This window comes from Gossypium hirsutum, chromosome D10 (assembly GCF_007990345.1).
Source record: "Gossypium hirsutum isolate 1008001.06 chromosome D10, Gossypium_hirsutum_v2.1, whole genome shotgun sequence".
NCBI classification, from domain to species: domain Eukaryota; kingdom Viridiplantae; phylum Streptophyta; class Magnoliopsida; order Malvales; family Malvaceae; genus Gossypium; species Gossypium hirsutum.
Genome location: NC_053446.1, coordinates 6972634 through 6989189, shown reverse-complemented (window position 1 = coordinate 6989189; position 16556 = coordinate 6972634). Strand labels below are relative to the sequence as shown.

Sequence of the window (16556 nt, the reverse complement as noted above, 5' to 3'; positions counted from 1 at the left end):
TCATCAAGCTCTTCCCATTCTGACTGTTCTATATCCGCGGGGTTCTTCCCTATAATGACCTTTTTTAGATCGTTCTAGACAAGTATTGTCATCATCTGAACTTACCACAAATTAAAATTTACGACGCCATCGAACTTCTCAATGCCGAACCTTGTTGCTGCCATCTCTGAAAGAGTTGAATACGAAAATCAAACTAGCTCCGATACCATTTTGTTGGGGATAAACCCGATTAAGCAACGAACAAGTAAAATAACAAAAAAAAGTGAAAAGATCAAACATAAATATTTTACGTGGAAAAACCCCTCTGAAGAGGTTTAAAAACTACGGGCAAAGGTAATTTCACTATAACGAAAAAAAACAAAGAGTACAAAAATGGAGATAAAACTAAACCCTGAAATCTGAAATAAGAACCCTCAAAATGTAAACACAAAATTCTCTGAAAGCTTGTAAAAGCTAATACTTAATTGTGTAATGGATTCAAAGTTTCTAGAGTAGAAAAATGTCTATTTATAGGCTAAATTCGTTGGTCAAACAATATAAAAATATTCTACACTAATCAGAGTTCGACTGAAACAGATACTCAGAGTTTAACTAGGAGAAAAAAAACGAGAAAATTACATAATAGGTTATCACATTGCAACATCCCCTGTCGTGTCGTCACGACATTGTCTTTGCTTCTCCCATGTTTTCGTCATTGCCTCGTTATGACATTGCATCTCTCTGTTTGTGCCTAAATTTGACAGAAATGCGATGCATACTCTACAATGTTTAGGCACATCTCAAAAGGTGTTTTTATCAAATAAGCCTGAAGAATCATTGAAACTACACATGAAATAACTCTAAGTGTTAAGGATGTTTAAATTACAAACATTTACATCCATATTAAAAATATATATTAGAATGATTGAAAGTAAAACAATTAATTAAATTCATGATAAACTTTGTGGTATCACTAACGAAGCTTTGCACTTAACGAGCAACATTTTGAGGTGAAAATTCATGTGAAAAGTGTTGAGATCTTTGTCAAAATTTTTTTCTATCAATGTTAAAATAATTAAGGAAGCTAAAGACATCAATATCATGAGATTGGATCAACTAAATGTTATGCAAAGTGTTGCAATAATTTGAGTAAAACTTTTAGTAACATTACTAATGTCATGCCTAAGTTGACAATTTTTTACTTATGCTTATTTTATTGATTATTTATTTCTTATTTTAGCAACAACACATATAGCTCTTTTCTATAAGGTGAAACTAAATATTATAGAATGCATAATATTTATGATTTCTACTTTTTCTATTATAAGGGACATAGATCAAGAAGATTTAGGTGATTCAGGATGTAATGTAATAGAGGATTTGAGGCAACCCAATTCATATTATCTAGAGAATGATACTATTATCTTATTTACTTGTATCCAAGATATTATTCAAAGGACTTTGATCCTTGGTTAAAAGAATGGTTTGAAAAAGCACTTTTCTATACAATAAGAAATTTGTTAATACTGCATTTAGATTACTTAGTCATAGAGAAGGGGTAGGTTAACTACTTAGGTCTAATGGTGATAGTGTGGGCTGGCCTAGGGATAATAATGCTGCTTCCCACTTGCTATATGAATTGGGTCAATTTTCGCGTGAATTGGGTCCCCAATTTGGGCCAAATATTACCCTTAATAGGCAAGTTGCTCCAGCTCGTGTATTTTGTGTTAGAGTATGCCCAAAGATCAATCATGATATGGTTGTAATAACATACTTGATTTATCATGTTTATTAATATGAGGCGTTACCATTATTTTTTCAGTTTCTTTTCTGTGTGTATAAATAAATTGTTTTATAATAATGTCCTGAGAATAATATAATTATTCTTAAAAGGTCCTTAGTCAAATATTATTGTTGGATAGGACAACGATAATGCATTATGACTAACATGTAGTTGATTAATGATAAAGAGTTGTCATTGATATGGAGTGTCAGAATCGATGCATGAATATGTGTGTTAGAGAACAACATATTGGACTGACCCGTTATGAGTATGTTTCTTGGATTATTATATAATTGTCACGACATTACTCATAATGATTAATATATATATATGATCCTCAGATTTGAGATCATCATAATCTCAATATTATGAGTTGTATATTTTGATACAGTCAAACGTACATTGTAACTGGTTGTTCTATAAAGGCTGATGTTGGATATACCACAATCTATGTAGAGGGATATGGTTGATCGATATAGGATAAGTCCCTCCTACATAATGGGAGTAATATCTTAGGCCACTTGATTGAGTGAGACTAGAAATGCATGGCCATGCTCAAAGAAGCTGATATGAGATGTCATACTTATTTGTATATCATAGTCTACTTAAGATATCAAGGAACATGAAATGGACTATACAAGTGTGACTATTCCATGACTTGTGTTCAATCCAGAGATAAAGAACTTAAGGATTAGTGCATGAAAAGATTAATCATAAAAAGGTTATGTCGAATCATGATTTCTTGTGACTTAGGTAGCAATGATGCATTGCTAGGTGCCACTCATTGTTTGTAACATTGGAATCGTTCTAACATTACTACTAACGTTACAAGAACCTAAAAGGTCACACCCTATAGTTGAAATGAACGGAATAAAACATAATTGGTATTTTGTTTGGTTGTCGCATGAATTAAATTAATTATAGAATTAATTTAATTGGGTAATCAAATATCGAACACATTATATGTACAAGGTTGTTGTACACATAATGAGAATATGATTTTGGTTCGTATATAAATAAATATAGTTTACCGAAATCTTTATTATAATTAACGTAATTATAATTTTCAGTTTTTAAACATTATTATATTTATTTAATTTTGAGAAACCCTAAAAAAATAATAAGATATAAAATCTCGTTTTTCTTTGCTTGGTGAGTCTAGTAGTCGTCAAAGCAAAGTCTTCTCTGAAACTGTTTGGGGATTCCTTTCATTCATAGTCAACTTGGTGGATTATGTAGAGGTTGGAGTCATCAAAGATTATGGCTTGGTTCGATAGTAGATCAAATTACTCATTGCCGAGGCGTCGCTGTCTACTCAGAATCACTATTCGGTAATTTCGAAACCCTTTTTCACCCCGATTCGTTCCTCACACATGGATCCATGGTTAGGATCACTAGGTGTTTTATTTTTTCGCTGCGCCGTAGGGGTGCCGGCGTTCTAACATTTGGGTCATATGATAGGCCGGTTCCCTCAGCCTCTAATGTGGGCTAGAATAGTGGGCCTAATGCTAATTTTGTTGGGCTTGAGACAAATGACAATTTTCTGCTCAAAATATTGGGACCGGTGTACCATGGCAAACTAAACCAATAGCTCGTGTTCATGATATTAATGCCTCGCCATACGTCGGGTTGCCTCGTATTCCTGACTTTCATGCCTCTAATTTTTTGACCACCTCTGGGTCTAATGCCGATACAACTAACTATAGGTCTAATTTTGATAATGAAAATTCTTATATTCCTATACCCGTAGGGACCTCCTCTTGGTGTCCTGATTCAAGGGCTACACATTATGTATGCCAGGAAGCCACTACTTTGCATGAACCAACGCCATACTTAGGTGAATCTCATCTTTTCATGGGCGATGGGACTCCTACAAAAGTTTTGTATGTTGGGAATTCTATTTTACCTACAAAGAGTAAGATCCTTCATCTATCTAATGTTTTGTGCGTTTCAAATATACGGAAGAATCTGTTATCTGTTTCTTAATTTACAAGTGACAATAACGTATTTTTTGAATTTCATCCATCCTATTATGTTGTTAAGGACATCCTGACTCGGGAAATTTTACTACCGGGCCACACTCGTGACAGGCTCTATTATTTTTCACCAGTCTCGCTTAATCCTTCTGTTGCTGCTTCATCTATCTACAACACCAAACTACAGGCTCGTAATGATGGTGATGACGTTTTTGCTTTATGGCACCAAAGTCTTGGTTATCTGTGTGCATCAATTGTTAAAATTGTTCTTGATAAGTGCAAAGTTGTCTCAAATAAAATGTGTCTTGATAATATTTGTATTGCATGTCAAAAGAGGAGATCTCATAAACTACCTTTTTCAAACTCTTTTACTGAATATAAGGATACTTTTGATTTGGTTGCCTCTGACTTATGGGAACCAGAATCGGTTGTATGTGGTACTAATCTGTATTATGTTTTGTTTATCGATATGTGTAGTCATTTTACGTGGGTGTATCTAATTCAATGTAAGTCTCAGGCAGTCAACTGCTTTCTTCAGTTTTAAAAGATGGTCAAGGCTCAGTTTGGGAAGGGATATTAAGAGTTTTCAAAGTGATTGGGGGTGAGTATCGGGCATTTACATCCGTTCTAGCTAATCTTAAGATTCTACATCGTCTATCCTGCCTCTCACTGGTATTTCCTCCTCTACTCTTCATTATAGTTCTATGTTGTCTACAATAGGAGATTCATTGGCTGAGTTGGGGTCTGCTCATGACGAGTTCCGACCCTTAACCTCGACAAATGACAATAGTTCGTCTGCTTCAGACATAGTCCTTTCGACTTCAACGTCTGCTCCACTGGGGAATACTCATACTATGATTACTCAATCCAATACTGGGATTATTAAACCCAAGGCTCTATCTATTGAAGCTGTTGATTATGAGCCACACACGGTTGAGGAAACTATCACTGATCCAGCATGTAAACTAGCAGTCTAAGCTGAATTTAATGCTCTTATGGCCAACTCTACTTGGGAACTTGTTTCTCTTCCTCTTGGACATAAGGTAATAGGGTGTAAGTGGCTTTTCAAAGTAAAGAAAAATCCTGATGGGACTATTACTCGACATAAGGCTAGGCTGGTAGCAAATGGGTGTTCGCAAGTTCTTGACTGTGATTTCAATGAAACGTTTAGTCCAGTGGTCAAGCCTGCTACTATTCAAACCATACTCTCAGTTGTTGTCTCTCGTGGTTGGTAGATTCGTCAAGTTGATGTCAACAATGCCTTCTTAAATGGTGATCTCACCAACGAGGTGTTCATGCAACAACCTCCAGGCTATGTTTAGTTTGGTACAAATGGTGAACAATTGGTGTGTCGTCTAACAAAGGCATTATACGGGTTGTGTCAAGCTCCTTACACCTAGTTTGATAAATTGAAAAGGTTTTTTTCTATTTCTACAGGTTTTCTCATCTCCAAATCTGATGCATCTCTATTTATTCATGTAATGATAGAGTCTGTCATCTATGTTCTGGTCTATGTGGATGATATTATTATCACGGGGAGTGTGTCTGACTGTATAACTAGTTTTATTCAGTTGTTAGATAAAGAATTTTCACTAAAGGATATGAGAGACCTTCATTACTTCTTAGGTATTGAAGTCACTCGATCCTCCACTGAAAGTCTTCATTTATGCCAACGCAAGTATACCAAGGATCTACTTAGCAAAGGTTCTTTGACTAATGCAAAAAGTGTCCACACACCAATGATCAGTTCGTCAGCTTTGTCTAAAGATGAGGGCGATCATCTTGCTGATCCTACAGAATATCAAAGTCTTCCCGGTGCGCTTCAATATGTGGTTCTAACCCGACCTGGTATTGTTTATACAGTAAATCGTGTGTGTCAGTTCATGCATGCACCCACCTCAATACATTTGATTGCCCTAAAACGAATCTTACAGTATTTACGTGGGACCATAGATTATGGGTTAATTTTTCATCCATTCGACCATCTCTCTCTCTCATTGGTTATGCTGATGCCAACTGAGATTGGATTTTGATGATCGCCGATCTACGACAAGATATTGTGTGAATTTTAGAGATACGCTTGTTTCGTGGTGTTCAAAAAAGCAACAAGTTGTTTCTCGGTCAACAGCAGAAGTTGAGTATCACAGTCTAGCTGCAACCACCAGTGATGTTACGTGGTTAGTCTCTCTCCTAACAGAACTATAAATATCGTCTGCCGATTTACCTGCTATTTGGTGTGATAATTCTGGTGCAGTAGCAGTTGCTGCAAATCCGGTCTTACACTCCAAGTTCAAGCATGTTGAACTTGATCTAATTTTTTGTCCGCGAGAAAGTCGCTCAAGGTTCGCTTGTTGTCGATGAGGTACCAGCATGTGACCAGGTTGCTGACATTTTCACAAAACCCTTGTCTGTATCTTTGTTTACTCAGTTTTGAAATTTGCTTCGGGTTTTACCTATTGAGAAGTTGGATGAATGTTAGTGTATGAGGAAAGTTAGGTTGTTAGCAGTCAGTTATACAATCTGGTATATTGTTAGTAGAATTGGTTAGCAGCAGTTGACACTTACTCATGTATATAAGTCTTGTTTCTGTATAGATTCATTGAAGCAGTTAATAATAGAATATTCAATCAATACTCTTTTTGTATTTCCTTTCTATTTTCCTATACTTACTAACAGATTAAAATATACAAAAGATAGTTAAAATGTTATATAATCTTATAAAATTTTAAAATTTTCTAATTAAATTATATAATTAATTATAAAATAAATAAGATATTTTGATAATTTTTATCTTAAATTTTTTAATTAAAAAATTACCCCGTTGTCAAACCCGATTTTTAAAATTAAAAAGAAATTACCCCATGTCAAATTAGACCGATTCAAGTTATTTTATCAGCCTAATTTTCACGCATAAATGGTATGACATGATCCCATGTGTCGCTCAAGAAATATGCAGTTTGGGGTTTGCGGTTGAAGGGAATTGCTTCTCTTTCATGGTTGAGTCTCTATTAACAATTTTTTAAGCTGATCCTATTGAGAATGAGAATCCCTTAATTTCAGCTTAGAATAAGTTTAATTACTCTATCCAACCTTTCAAAACCAATCTCCATAACTTTCCAAAATTTTTTAATTTAATTTTGATTTTTAAAAGATTTCTCACCTTACCCTTCAATATTCCATATTTTTTTATATTAAATATCACATCAATTTAATCAATATAAAAAATTTGAGTTAAATAATATGAAATAAAAAGTAGTAATCACTTGTACCATGCACGAGCAGAAATTCTGTATAATGAAATTAATGAAATATTATAAAAATAAAAAAAAAATTGAATCTATATATACTGAATATCAATTTTTTACAATTATTTTATGAATCACTCAATTAACTTATCTAGTATATGTTGCGGTAATTATTTTTGAGTTAAATTATAGACTTCTTCAAATTCAAACCCTTTCAAACACCCAAAATCCTCCACATTCATCCTTGATGAACATAGATATTTTTCTTTGTTCCATGGAACTTTAAATATATATATATCAAGACCCTTACCTTCTTTGTGATTTTGGAGGATGAGAACTCACTCAAATCTCTCTCCCTCTACATGACTTACTAAGGAAAAATAGATGGAGAAAAGAATAAAAAAATAAAGAAATATAAAAAGAAAAAAAAACAATATGTGATTAAAATATTAGGGACAAATCCACTTTATCCCATACCTTAATTTACCAAACCATCTTTTTATCCCATACCTTAATCTATCAAACCATCTTTTCCCATTAATTGGGGGAAGACTTTTATTCAAAAATGGTAAAATCACCATATTAGCCATCCATCTTCTCCTACTTCACACAAGCTTCCCAACATTCTTAATTTCTTATAAAAAGGTCTAAAATTCGCTCAAATTAATTCCAACAAAACCTAATCCCAAAATAAATTTATCTATCGCCAACCCTGGTCAAAACTCGAATGTTGACTCGAGAATTTGAGGCCGTTACAAAATTCATTTGTTAATACCGTTAAAGTACTTTTATTAAATTTGTTTGTGTGGAATTAAAAAAAATTACTTGGTATCTATGTAACAAAAAATTACATTGTTATAGACATAAATTTAACAAAGGATTTTAATAGGATTTACTGTCCTTAAATTTCATGTTAGCATTTTAAATTATTAGTGAATTTATGTCTTAATCATTCAAGTTTAAAAAGTTTTAAAATGATTATTTTTGGAGAGAGAGAAAGGAAATGTGTGAAATGTTAAAATAAAGAAGAGATATAAATTAGTATAGATATAGCGTAGTGATGCCTGACGTAAGACTTGAAAGTTGTGAAAGAAAAAATGAAATTTGATCAAATCAATGTTTCCTGTTTGGATCTATTTAAGATTCGGAGCTATGGATAGGACACTTAATTTTTTTACTAATCATCTGATTTGGTGGCTAATTTGTAAATAAATCATCCCTGGTTTCAAATCACAATCTCCTATTTCTTAATTGATTTAGGTATGAATAATTAGAGAATTACAGATTTCTATAAAAGACATTGTCCGTACAATTTTACTTTTTGGAGAAAGGAAAAAATGATTTTAGTTGGGGTGAGATCTTTTGATAGAATCGAACAATGTCTCTTCACTTTTGGGTTTATTACGCTGCCTTGCCGTCTTTTGATAAAAGTGTGGGAATTTTGATTAGGTTGGTGTATTGATTTAATCGAGTATTAACTCAGTTTAAATATTATTAATGCCTTTACTATTACAACCTAACAAATATTAATACAATAGTGTTTTTTTTTCTTTTTTCTTTTTCATGTTTTTAATAAAATAATATAATGATAGAATATGAACTTGAGACACGTGAGTTTTGAACTTTAAGTTAACCATTTCAACCGATGTCTTACTTGATGTTAATGTAAAATTTAGGTGAAAAACTAACTAGGTTTTGGTTTAAATGATATAATTGAAACTTGGAGATTTTAATATCTTAAGTTCAAGTAATAATCATTTATAATTTTTTTTAAGATTTATTCTGAATTGAATTTTTTTTATATTTTATGTAAATTTATAAAAATTCATAAACACTCTCATAATAATGTGTTATTTAAAAAAAAATTTAATATTTTCAGGTATTTTTCTAATTAAGTTAGTACATGATTAACTCGTAACACTAGTTCAATTTAATAATAATAGAGATGAAAATAATTATGACCAACTTGCCAACATTAAAAATGATATTTTTCTTTTCAATGTGTTTTTGGTTGTGTTAGTAAGGTTGAAGTCCGTAGAATTTGAGTGTCTAATTAAGTTTGAGTATCAGGTTATCCCAAGTTATGTAATTCATGTGTGAATTCTCTCAGAAATTGATTCTTAGTAGTTAGTTAAAAGTTAAGTTAATTATTAAATTCAATACTCATGATTATTGATTTTAATTGAAATTATTGTATAGTTGTAACTTTAAAAGAAAATTAATTATATTCATCTTAAAAATTATGATATAAGAATGATGGTTGATTGAGCCTTAATTACCTTAATTAGTACTATTATTGTGTCAACAATAAGGAAAACATAGGTTCAAATATATTATCATTCGATTTAAGGGTTTAAAAAGTTACTAATAACTAGTGGTAAGAATTATATCACAAAATAGTTAGATTGCATTTGATGCTTCTATTAAATATTTTCAAATAAATCATTAAAAATGATTTACTTCTATAATGAAATCTTGACATATTGACAAGAAGCCTGAGGTCTTGGATCTTGATGCTTGAGGTTCGACTTTCATTTTGCATAAATCTTGTGCAAGTCTTCAAATTTATTCTAACCTAAATCCTATCATGTATAGCTCTATTTTAATTGGCTTTAAATATATTCTAAATATTAATTTGATTGCACTCTGTAATGCTAAATTCTAATTATAGTTCATATACATAGCTTGAATCAACAACTTCAAATGTAGGTCATTGTTTTTCATGTGCAGACCTTTAAAGTAAACTGAAACTTGAAAGAATTAATATGCTCTAAGTTTTTTATATATTTTTTACATTTAGTCTTTTTATTTTTTAAATTTTAAAATATAAGTTTAATTGTTAATATTATCAAAATTATTATATTAAATTCAAACATATTATAATGATTTTTTTATTACATAGCTATTAATTAAATATTTTTAATTTTAAAATGTGACGCTAAAAAATTAAATTAAAAATTTTTAAATCTTAAAATTAAGGGAAAAAAATATATTTTCAAATGCACGTAAATAAAGAGACATGAAGCATAAATTTTATAAAAAAAAACATATCTTTTAGATAGAAAAAGATGCCAAATTATGAGCCTAATAATAAGTTACAATAATAAAATTATATGAATAAAGTAAGTGAATTGTTAATTCACATCCCATCAAAATGAGTAGACATCATATATGGTATTTTAAATCATCTGAATATTATATAGAGAAAAAGAATGTGTAATTAACCAAAAATTCACTCAATCTTATCACAAGTCTTATTTATAAATAATTAATTTAGCAAATGGCACACTAAAATTTCCATATTCTACATCTTCAGTGTGAGTAATTTAAGTATATCAAGGCGAAAGTGAAAGGCCATGTCAGAGTTAGAATTATAGAATCTGCTGAAACCATTAATTTAATTTTTAACAATTTGATTTTATACAAATAACTAAATAAATAAACCCGACAAACAAATCAGATATTTTCCTTTTAGAAACAGAATCCGAATCCCAGCCCCAATCATAATGAAATCCAACACTGCAAAGTCGGTATAATCTCCATTTTCTACCTCTTTCAAAACCATTTTACGTCCACTTCTTTTTCTTTGGCTAGGATTTCTCCACTATATAAACCCCCGCTTGGTCCTTTCCTTTCCATTGCACCATCACCTCTAACTTGTTTTAATTTTTTTTTCATTTGCGTCCCTCTAGCAAGCATTAATTCTTTGTTAAAATGGAGAGAAACCCCATACGTAGGCAGCTTGCAATCATGAGGCAATCCCTGTTTGATCAGGTTTGTTTCCCAAATAACCAAATTAGCATGCAACTCCTAGTTCAAAGTTTTATTACTACGTTCATTAATGCTAACTAGTGTCATAAGATGGTTACATTTGCAGGGACATGTTGATGAACAATTCGTGCAGTTGGAGGAACTCCAAGATGATGCCAACCCCAATTTCGTAGAAGAAGTTGTCACCTTATACTACCGTGATTCAGCCAGAATAATCCTTAATATAGAACAGGCACTGTAAGTTCAATTTTCCACTACTTGAGTTATATTAATCTAAGACAAAATGATATATTCTCTTGTTTGTGATGCTGTTGATCAGGGAGAGGAAGCCTTTCGATTTTGGAAAATTGGATGCCTATATGCATCAGTTCAAAGGAAGCAGTTCAAGGTAAGATATAGGAAAAGGGTCACAATCTTTTATAACATCATCTAGTATATTCTATCAATGCATGTTGGATTTAAAGCAACCAATTATATATATTTGGTTTCATTGTTTCTCATTGGTTTGCAGCATTGGAGCCAAAAAGGTGAAAGCTGAGAGCACACTGTTTAGGGAATGTTGCAAGTCTGGAAATGGAGAAGGGTAAATCCCTTATTCCCCCCCTTTCATTTCTTATCAACACAACCCAGAGCTTAAAACCAAAATTTTGATTTGCATGATTGCAATTTTCAGATGCATGAGGAGTTTCCAACAACTGAAGAAAGAATATGCAACATTGAGAAAGAAGTTTGGAGCTTATTTTCAGGTGCTTTGGTTATTTATTTATTTTGTTTCTTCTTTCTGTTTTTTGCACCCATCCTGCTAATGTTTCTATAATTTATGTGAATATTCAGCTGGCAAGACAAGCTGGGCCGGTGGAGACCGCAAGTCGTCCCAAATAAGAAAGAGTTGGAGATATATGATCCATGCAGAATTAAGTAACTGCATTAATATGTCAAGAAATATATACATACATGTATGTATATGTATGTTATTGGGGTTGGTGAATTTGTCATCTGTTTGTATCCCAAGATTCACCTCCTTAGCTTTGTAGGCCTCTTAGAGTTTGCTTGTAAGCTATGTATTGGAGTGAGCTTCTTCAATGGAATGCTTTTGTCTCATCGTTGTACCAATCAATTACTATAGGTACTTTGGTATCCATTTTAACTGAAATTATCATTTCAAATTTATTCACATTAAACATGACCATGCCAAAAGAGTATGATATGTTAACTCTAAATAGATCTATGATGAACCCATCATTCCTGTCTATGTTCAGTAAATATGGTAAAATTTTTTGTTTAAACACAACCAACTTTGTAAGAACATGCCGATAATTTTCTTTTTTTGTAATAACACTATTCATAAGCTCACCTAAATGTTTAGTAGAAAGATCAGAACTTTTTAAAAGGAGAAGTTCCTTTTTCTTTTATATTTAAAAAATAATAATATTTTAAAAACCCTACTTAACTGCCTTAAAATTTGTGCAAGAAATGATTAAGATGGAAGGGGATGGTTTTTTCCTTCAGAGTAAGAATCCTTTTTCAAAGTTATTTAAATTACTAGTACCTGAGTCGAATATCAAATTAGATCTTGGATCGAATTATTATATATTTATTTTAATTATATAACAAAATTAAATTAAAATTTGAATTTGAAGAATGCTTCATTTATTTCGTTTATTCAACTTTTTTTCAATAAATTATGACATCAAAAGGGTAATTATTACATTTTTTAAATTTTAATTGAGATAAATGAATTTTAAAATTTAGACTAATAATAGAATAGAAATTACTCATTTATTAAAAAATAAATACAATCAATTTGTATCAGACCAACGTAAGCATGACATCATTTCTGCTTACACAAAACTTCAAGCGTGAATCTCTCTCAACACCGGTACAATATCAGTCCCTGTACTTTGTTAAAGTTATGGATTTAGTTTTTATATTTTAATTTGATCACTTTTAGTCTCTTTATTTTTCGAATTCTAAAATTTTAATCCTAATCCAAACAGTAGCAATTAAATCTATTTGGTTAAATTTAATTACTAGCAATGTATTGTCGTACAATTGTGGTTTAGTCCATATCATCCAAGTGGATCATTCTAAGTCCCTATAATTTTCGAATTTTAGATTTTAGTCTTGACATAAATGACAACAGTTAATCCATTAACTGGTTTTTAGTGAGTAATATGTGGAAAAATAACAAGCTAACATGGTATTACACATATGATAATATGTTTATCGTATCATATTTTGGAAATAGAACTTAATAAATTTAATAATTATCATTTGATGAGGATTGACATCAGGAGTGTAGCTAGGAGGGCTGGCAAGGGCCCCGGAACCCCTAAAATGAAAAATTCTCCATTTAAGCCTTTTAAATATTTTAAAAATTTAAGTTAGTAAAGGTAAAATTACATTTTGCCCCCTAAAAATGATAAAAATTTAATTTAATCCTTTAAAATATAAAGATATAGGCTACTCAAATGGTAAAATTGCATTTTTACTATCGTAAAAACTAAAATTTAATTTTGACCCCCTAAAAAAAATTCTACCTTTGCCCCTGACTGACATTTTAAAATTTGAAAAGTTTAGGGAGGAAATATACCAAATTAAATTACAATGATTAAATCCACAACTTTTGTAAAGTACAAGGACTAATAGCAGAATGTAAGCTTCATTTTTTTATACTATAGAACAGATCACTGTTATCTGATATATATGGGAAAAAGAAGATGAAATAAGTGAGATAAAAGACCAAAAAAGAGCCTCAATCTTTGAAGCTTCTGCCTGCTATCATCCTGCGTCTATTTCCAAATGCAACTGAAAGAAAGGCATGGTAAGTATTTGTAGGTTCAAGTGTGTTTAAGTATGCATTGGGTATTCAGGAGTGGTAAGAGGTTCCACGTGCAACTGAAATCTGCAAGATTAGTGGTAGAATACACAATCAGAAGAATGTGCAGCATTATCTACTTACTATTCATTATAAATGAAATAAACGTTAATGTGATATTGTTGACATAAATCCTCATGCGGTCTAGAGTCGAGGGCATAATGTTATGATCAGCAAGTATGCTACAAATTGTTGATATTATCGCTGCAGCTTTAAAATCCTTTGCAATGTTGTTTAGGCATTAACATTTTTTTATGGTATTATTATTGTTATTATTAGTTTTATAAGCGCAGGCTATTATTGTTTTAGGCATCTGCATAGGCGCCTACACTCTGCACAAACATTCTCTCAGCTCAGATAAACCACCACACCAGCTTGACAGAATTGAGAGATCCGAACTCCTATTAAATGATAATTGTAACCAATGGAATTGGCCTCTGGTGAGGGGGGGCAGGAAATGGACAAGGTTATATGGGAGGGGGACTTTAATCGGGTTGAGGCAAACGATCGTGAGAATTTTCAAGCGGGCCTGATAAATAATAACCATAATCAGACCATGGTAGTTGGTACCGATCATATCGGTCGGCAGTACCATTTCGGTTTTAAATCTGTATCAATCCATTTCGATTAAATTTTAATGCATTTTGACTATATAGATATATTTCGGCCTGTTTTGATCAATATTGACTTGTAATTATACGTACTGATTGGTGCAAAATTTTGATATTTTAAAATAATTTTTAAATTTTTTATCTTAAGCACTTTAAATTTTCTATAATTATATTTAAAATTAAGTTATTATATTAAATTATTGAACGTAATTAATAATTTTAAAGTTTATATTCACTTATAAATATATTTATATGAATATAATTAAGATATAGTTGTATGTATATATAATATATGATAATTTATTTGTTATCAAGGTAACTATATATGTGAAAAATATTTGAATGTATATATAATTTATCAATAAACAAAAAATGAGAAAATAAATATATATACGCATGTATATGAAAATATTTAAAAAATTGATAAACTCGAAACTATGCACTAAAATATATTTGATACTAATCTGTACCATTAGCAGAACAAAAATGGTACACCTACCTATACTGATACCGTTATTATAGTGACTACTATGGGTATACTTCCCTCATTACTTCTCGTGTACAGATTTTAAATCAAGTAACCCGAGAAGGAGTGTTAGGAGCTCCCATGCCTATGAAATCTTCGCCTGCTTGACTGCGATCAAGGAAAAGGTGTAGGTATCATGAAGAAATGGGGCATAGCATAGGAGTGTGTGAACCTGATAGATGCCATAGAAGGAGCTGTGAGGTGAGGCCAATTAAGGCAATTTATGGAAAAACAACCTAGAAAAAGAAGGTGCCAAGAGGAAGAAAGACCTAGGCAACAGGAGATAGGGGTCAACTATGGGGAACTATGAACATGATAGTGAAAGAGACGGAGGAGTGGGCTACTGTATTACCCAACCTAAAAACCTATAATGTAGAGGGTAAGTAACTGACCTAGCTTCTGTATTAAACGGGGAGAAAAACTTAAGCTAAAAAAAAAACAAACAGAAAAGTTATCATCAGATTTCATTAGAAGCAAATAGAGAAAAAAAAATTGACGAAAAGAAAGAACCCCTCAAAGATATCATGTATCTCAACATGATTGGTTAATATGACAGCACGTTTGGTTCGCTGTAATGGAATAGAGGTGTAATAGATAATCCTTTGTTTGGTTGAATGGAATGGAATAGAAGTGTAATGGTATTATTGTGTTTGATTGAATGGAATAGATATGTAATAGTATAAGGAAAAAAACTAAAATGGTTAAAATACCCTTAGCAGAATTTTTTTTAGGTAGATGATTATTGTTATTGTTATTAAATTTTAATAAGATTATTAATATAAATAATAAATAATTTAATCATATTTTAACATAATTTAATAAAATTGTTAATATTAAATATTCTTATATGAATTTACTAAAATCATAATATATAATACTATAAAATATAATTTAAAATAATTATTATTAAATATAGTTTAATAAAAATATATAATTTAATAAAATTCTTAATATTAAATATTCTTATATGAATTTACTAAAATTATAATATATAATACTATAAAATATAATTTAAAATAATTTTTATTAAATATAATTTAATAAAAATATATAATTCCCCCCACATTATTTGGAGATACAAGATACGAAACGAATTAATTGTTTGACTAATTAAGGGACTAATTTTGTTTAGTCATAAAATACATCAATATATATATTCATTTGATATGAATATGTTTGGATCATACATGAATTTGTATACACTATCAATCAATTAATTACAATTGTTTAGCATCCATTCATAAAATGTTTGGAAATTTCTTTTCTTGATTACATATAATAAGCTTAAACTTCTTTAAAATAGATGTGAACTCAAAAGGTCAAAATTGAAGATTATGGGGGACGCAAAGCACATCGACTATAAAAACCAACCAAATAATTTTAACCATTGATTTTCTAACACACTTGGACAAGGTTTTGTTACCCAGGGACGTAAGGTTCAAAGAGTGTTATCTAAGGATTTGGATCATACTGCATTACATCAGCCGCTCGTTCAAACTCTTCTCTTAGAACTTTAATGCTGAACTTGTCCACCACTCGACCAAGGATTTAGACTCGGATTTACGAAACTGTACCATGCTAGTTATTTGATGGTTCATAGTGGGTCGTGTTGTGCCTATCTGAACTTGGTCAAGAATCATGACTCAAGATAACCCCAAATTTAGTTTCATAGCAGAGAATTAGTAGTAGAAATTTGCATTCCCTGTGAATTTTCGTCTCAATAAATGTTTGAATAAATAGCTAAGTTAACCCCACAGAAGCATGTCTAAAATGGCATCTCAGAACTA

The 16556-nt window shown here is 31.1% G+C and overlaps 1 protein-coding gene across 1 annotated transcript; it reads left to right on the top strand.

Annotated features, from left to right (window-relative positions):
- Positions 1–10626: 10626 nt before the first annotated feature.
- On the top strand, positions 10627–11896 carry LOC121222359 (histidine-containing phosphotransfer protein 4). The gene is made up of 6 exons (XM_041102983.1): positions 10627–10757; positions 10861–10991; positions 11074–11142; positions 11266–11337; positions 11428–11500; positions 11589–11896. The coding sequence occupies exons 1-6, from the start codon at positions 10698–10700 to the stop codon at positions 11634–11636; spliced, it is 453 nt and encodes a 150-aa protein (XP_040958917.1). The 5' UTR covers positions 10627–10697; the 3' UTR covers positions 11637–11896.
- The last annotated feature ends 4660 nt before the right edge of the window (positions 11897–16556 follow it).

Coding starts and splice junctions, on each gene's coding strand:
- LOC121222359 (XM_041102983.1), top strand. CDS start 10,698: ATGGAGAGAAACCCCATACGTAGGCAGCTTGCAATCATGAGGCAATCC. Junction 10,992..11,073: donor CTTAATATAGAACAGGCACT/GTAAGTTCAATT, acceptor GCTGTTGATCAG/GGAGAGGAAGCCTTTCGATT. Junction 11,501..11,588: donor AGTTTGGAGCTTATTTTCAG/GTGCTTTGGTTA, acceptor GTGAATATTCAG/CTGGCAAGACAAGCTGGGCC.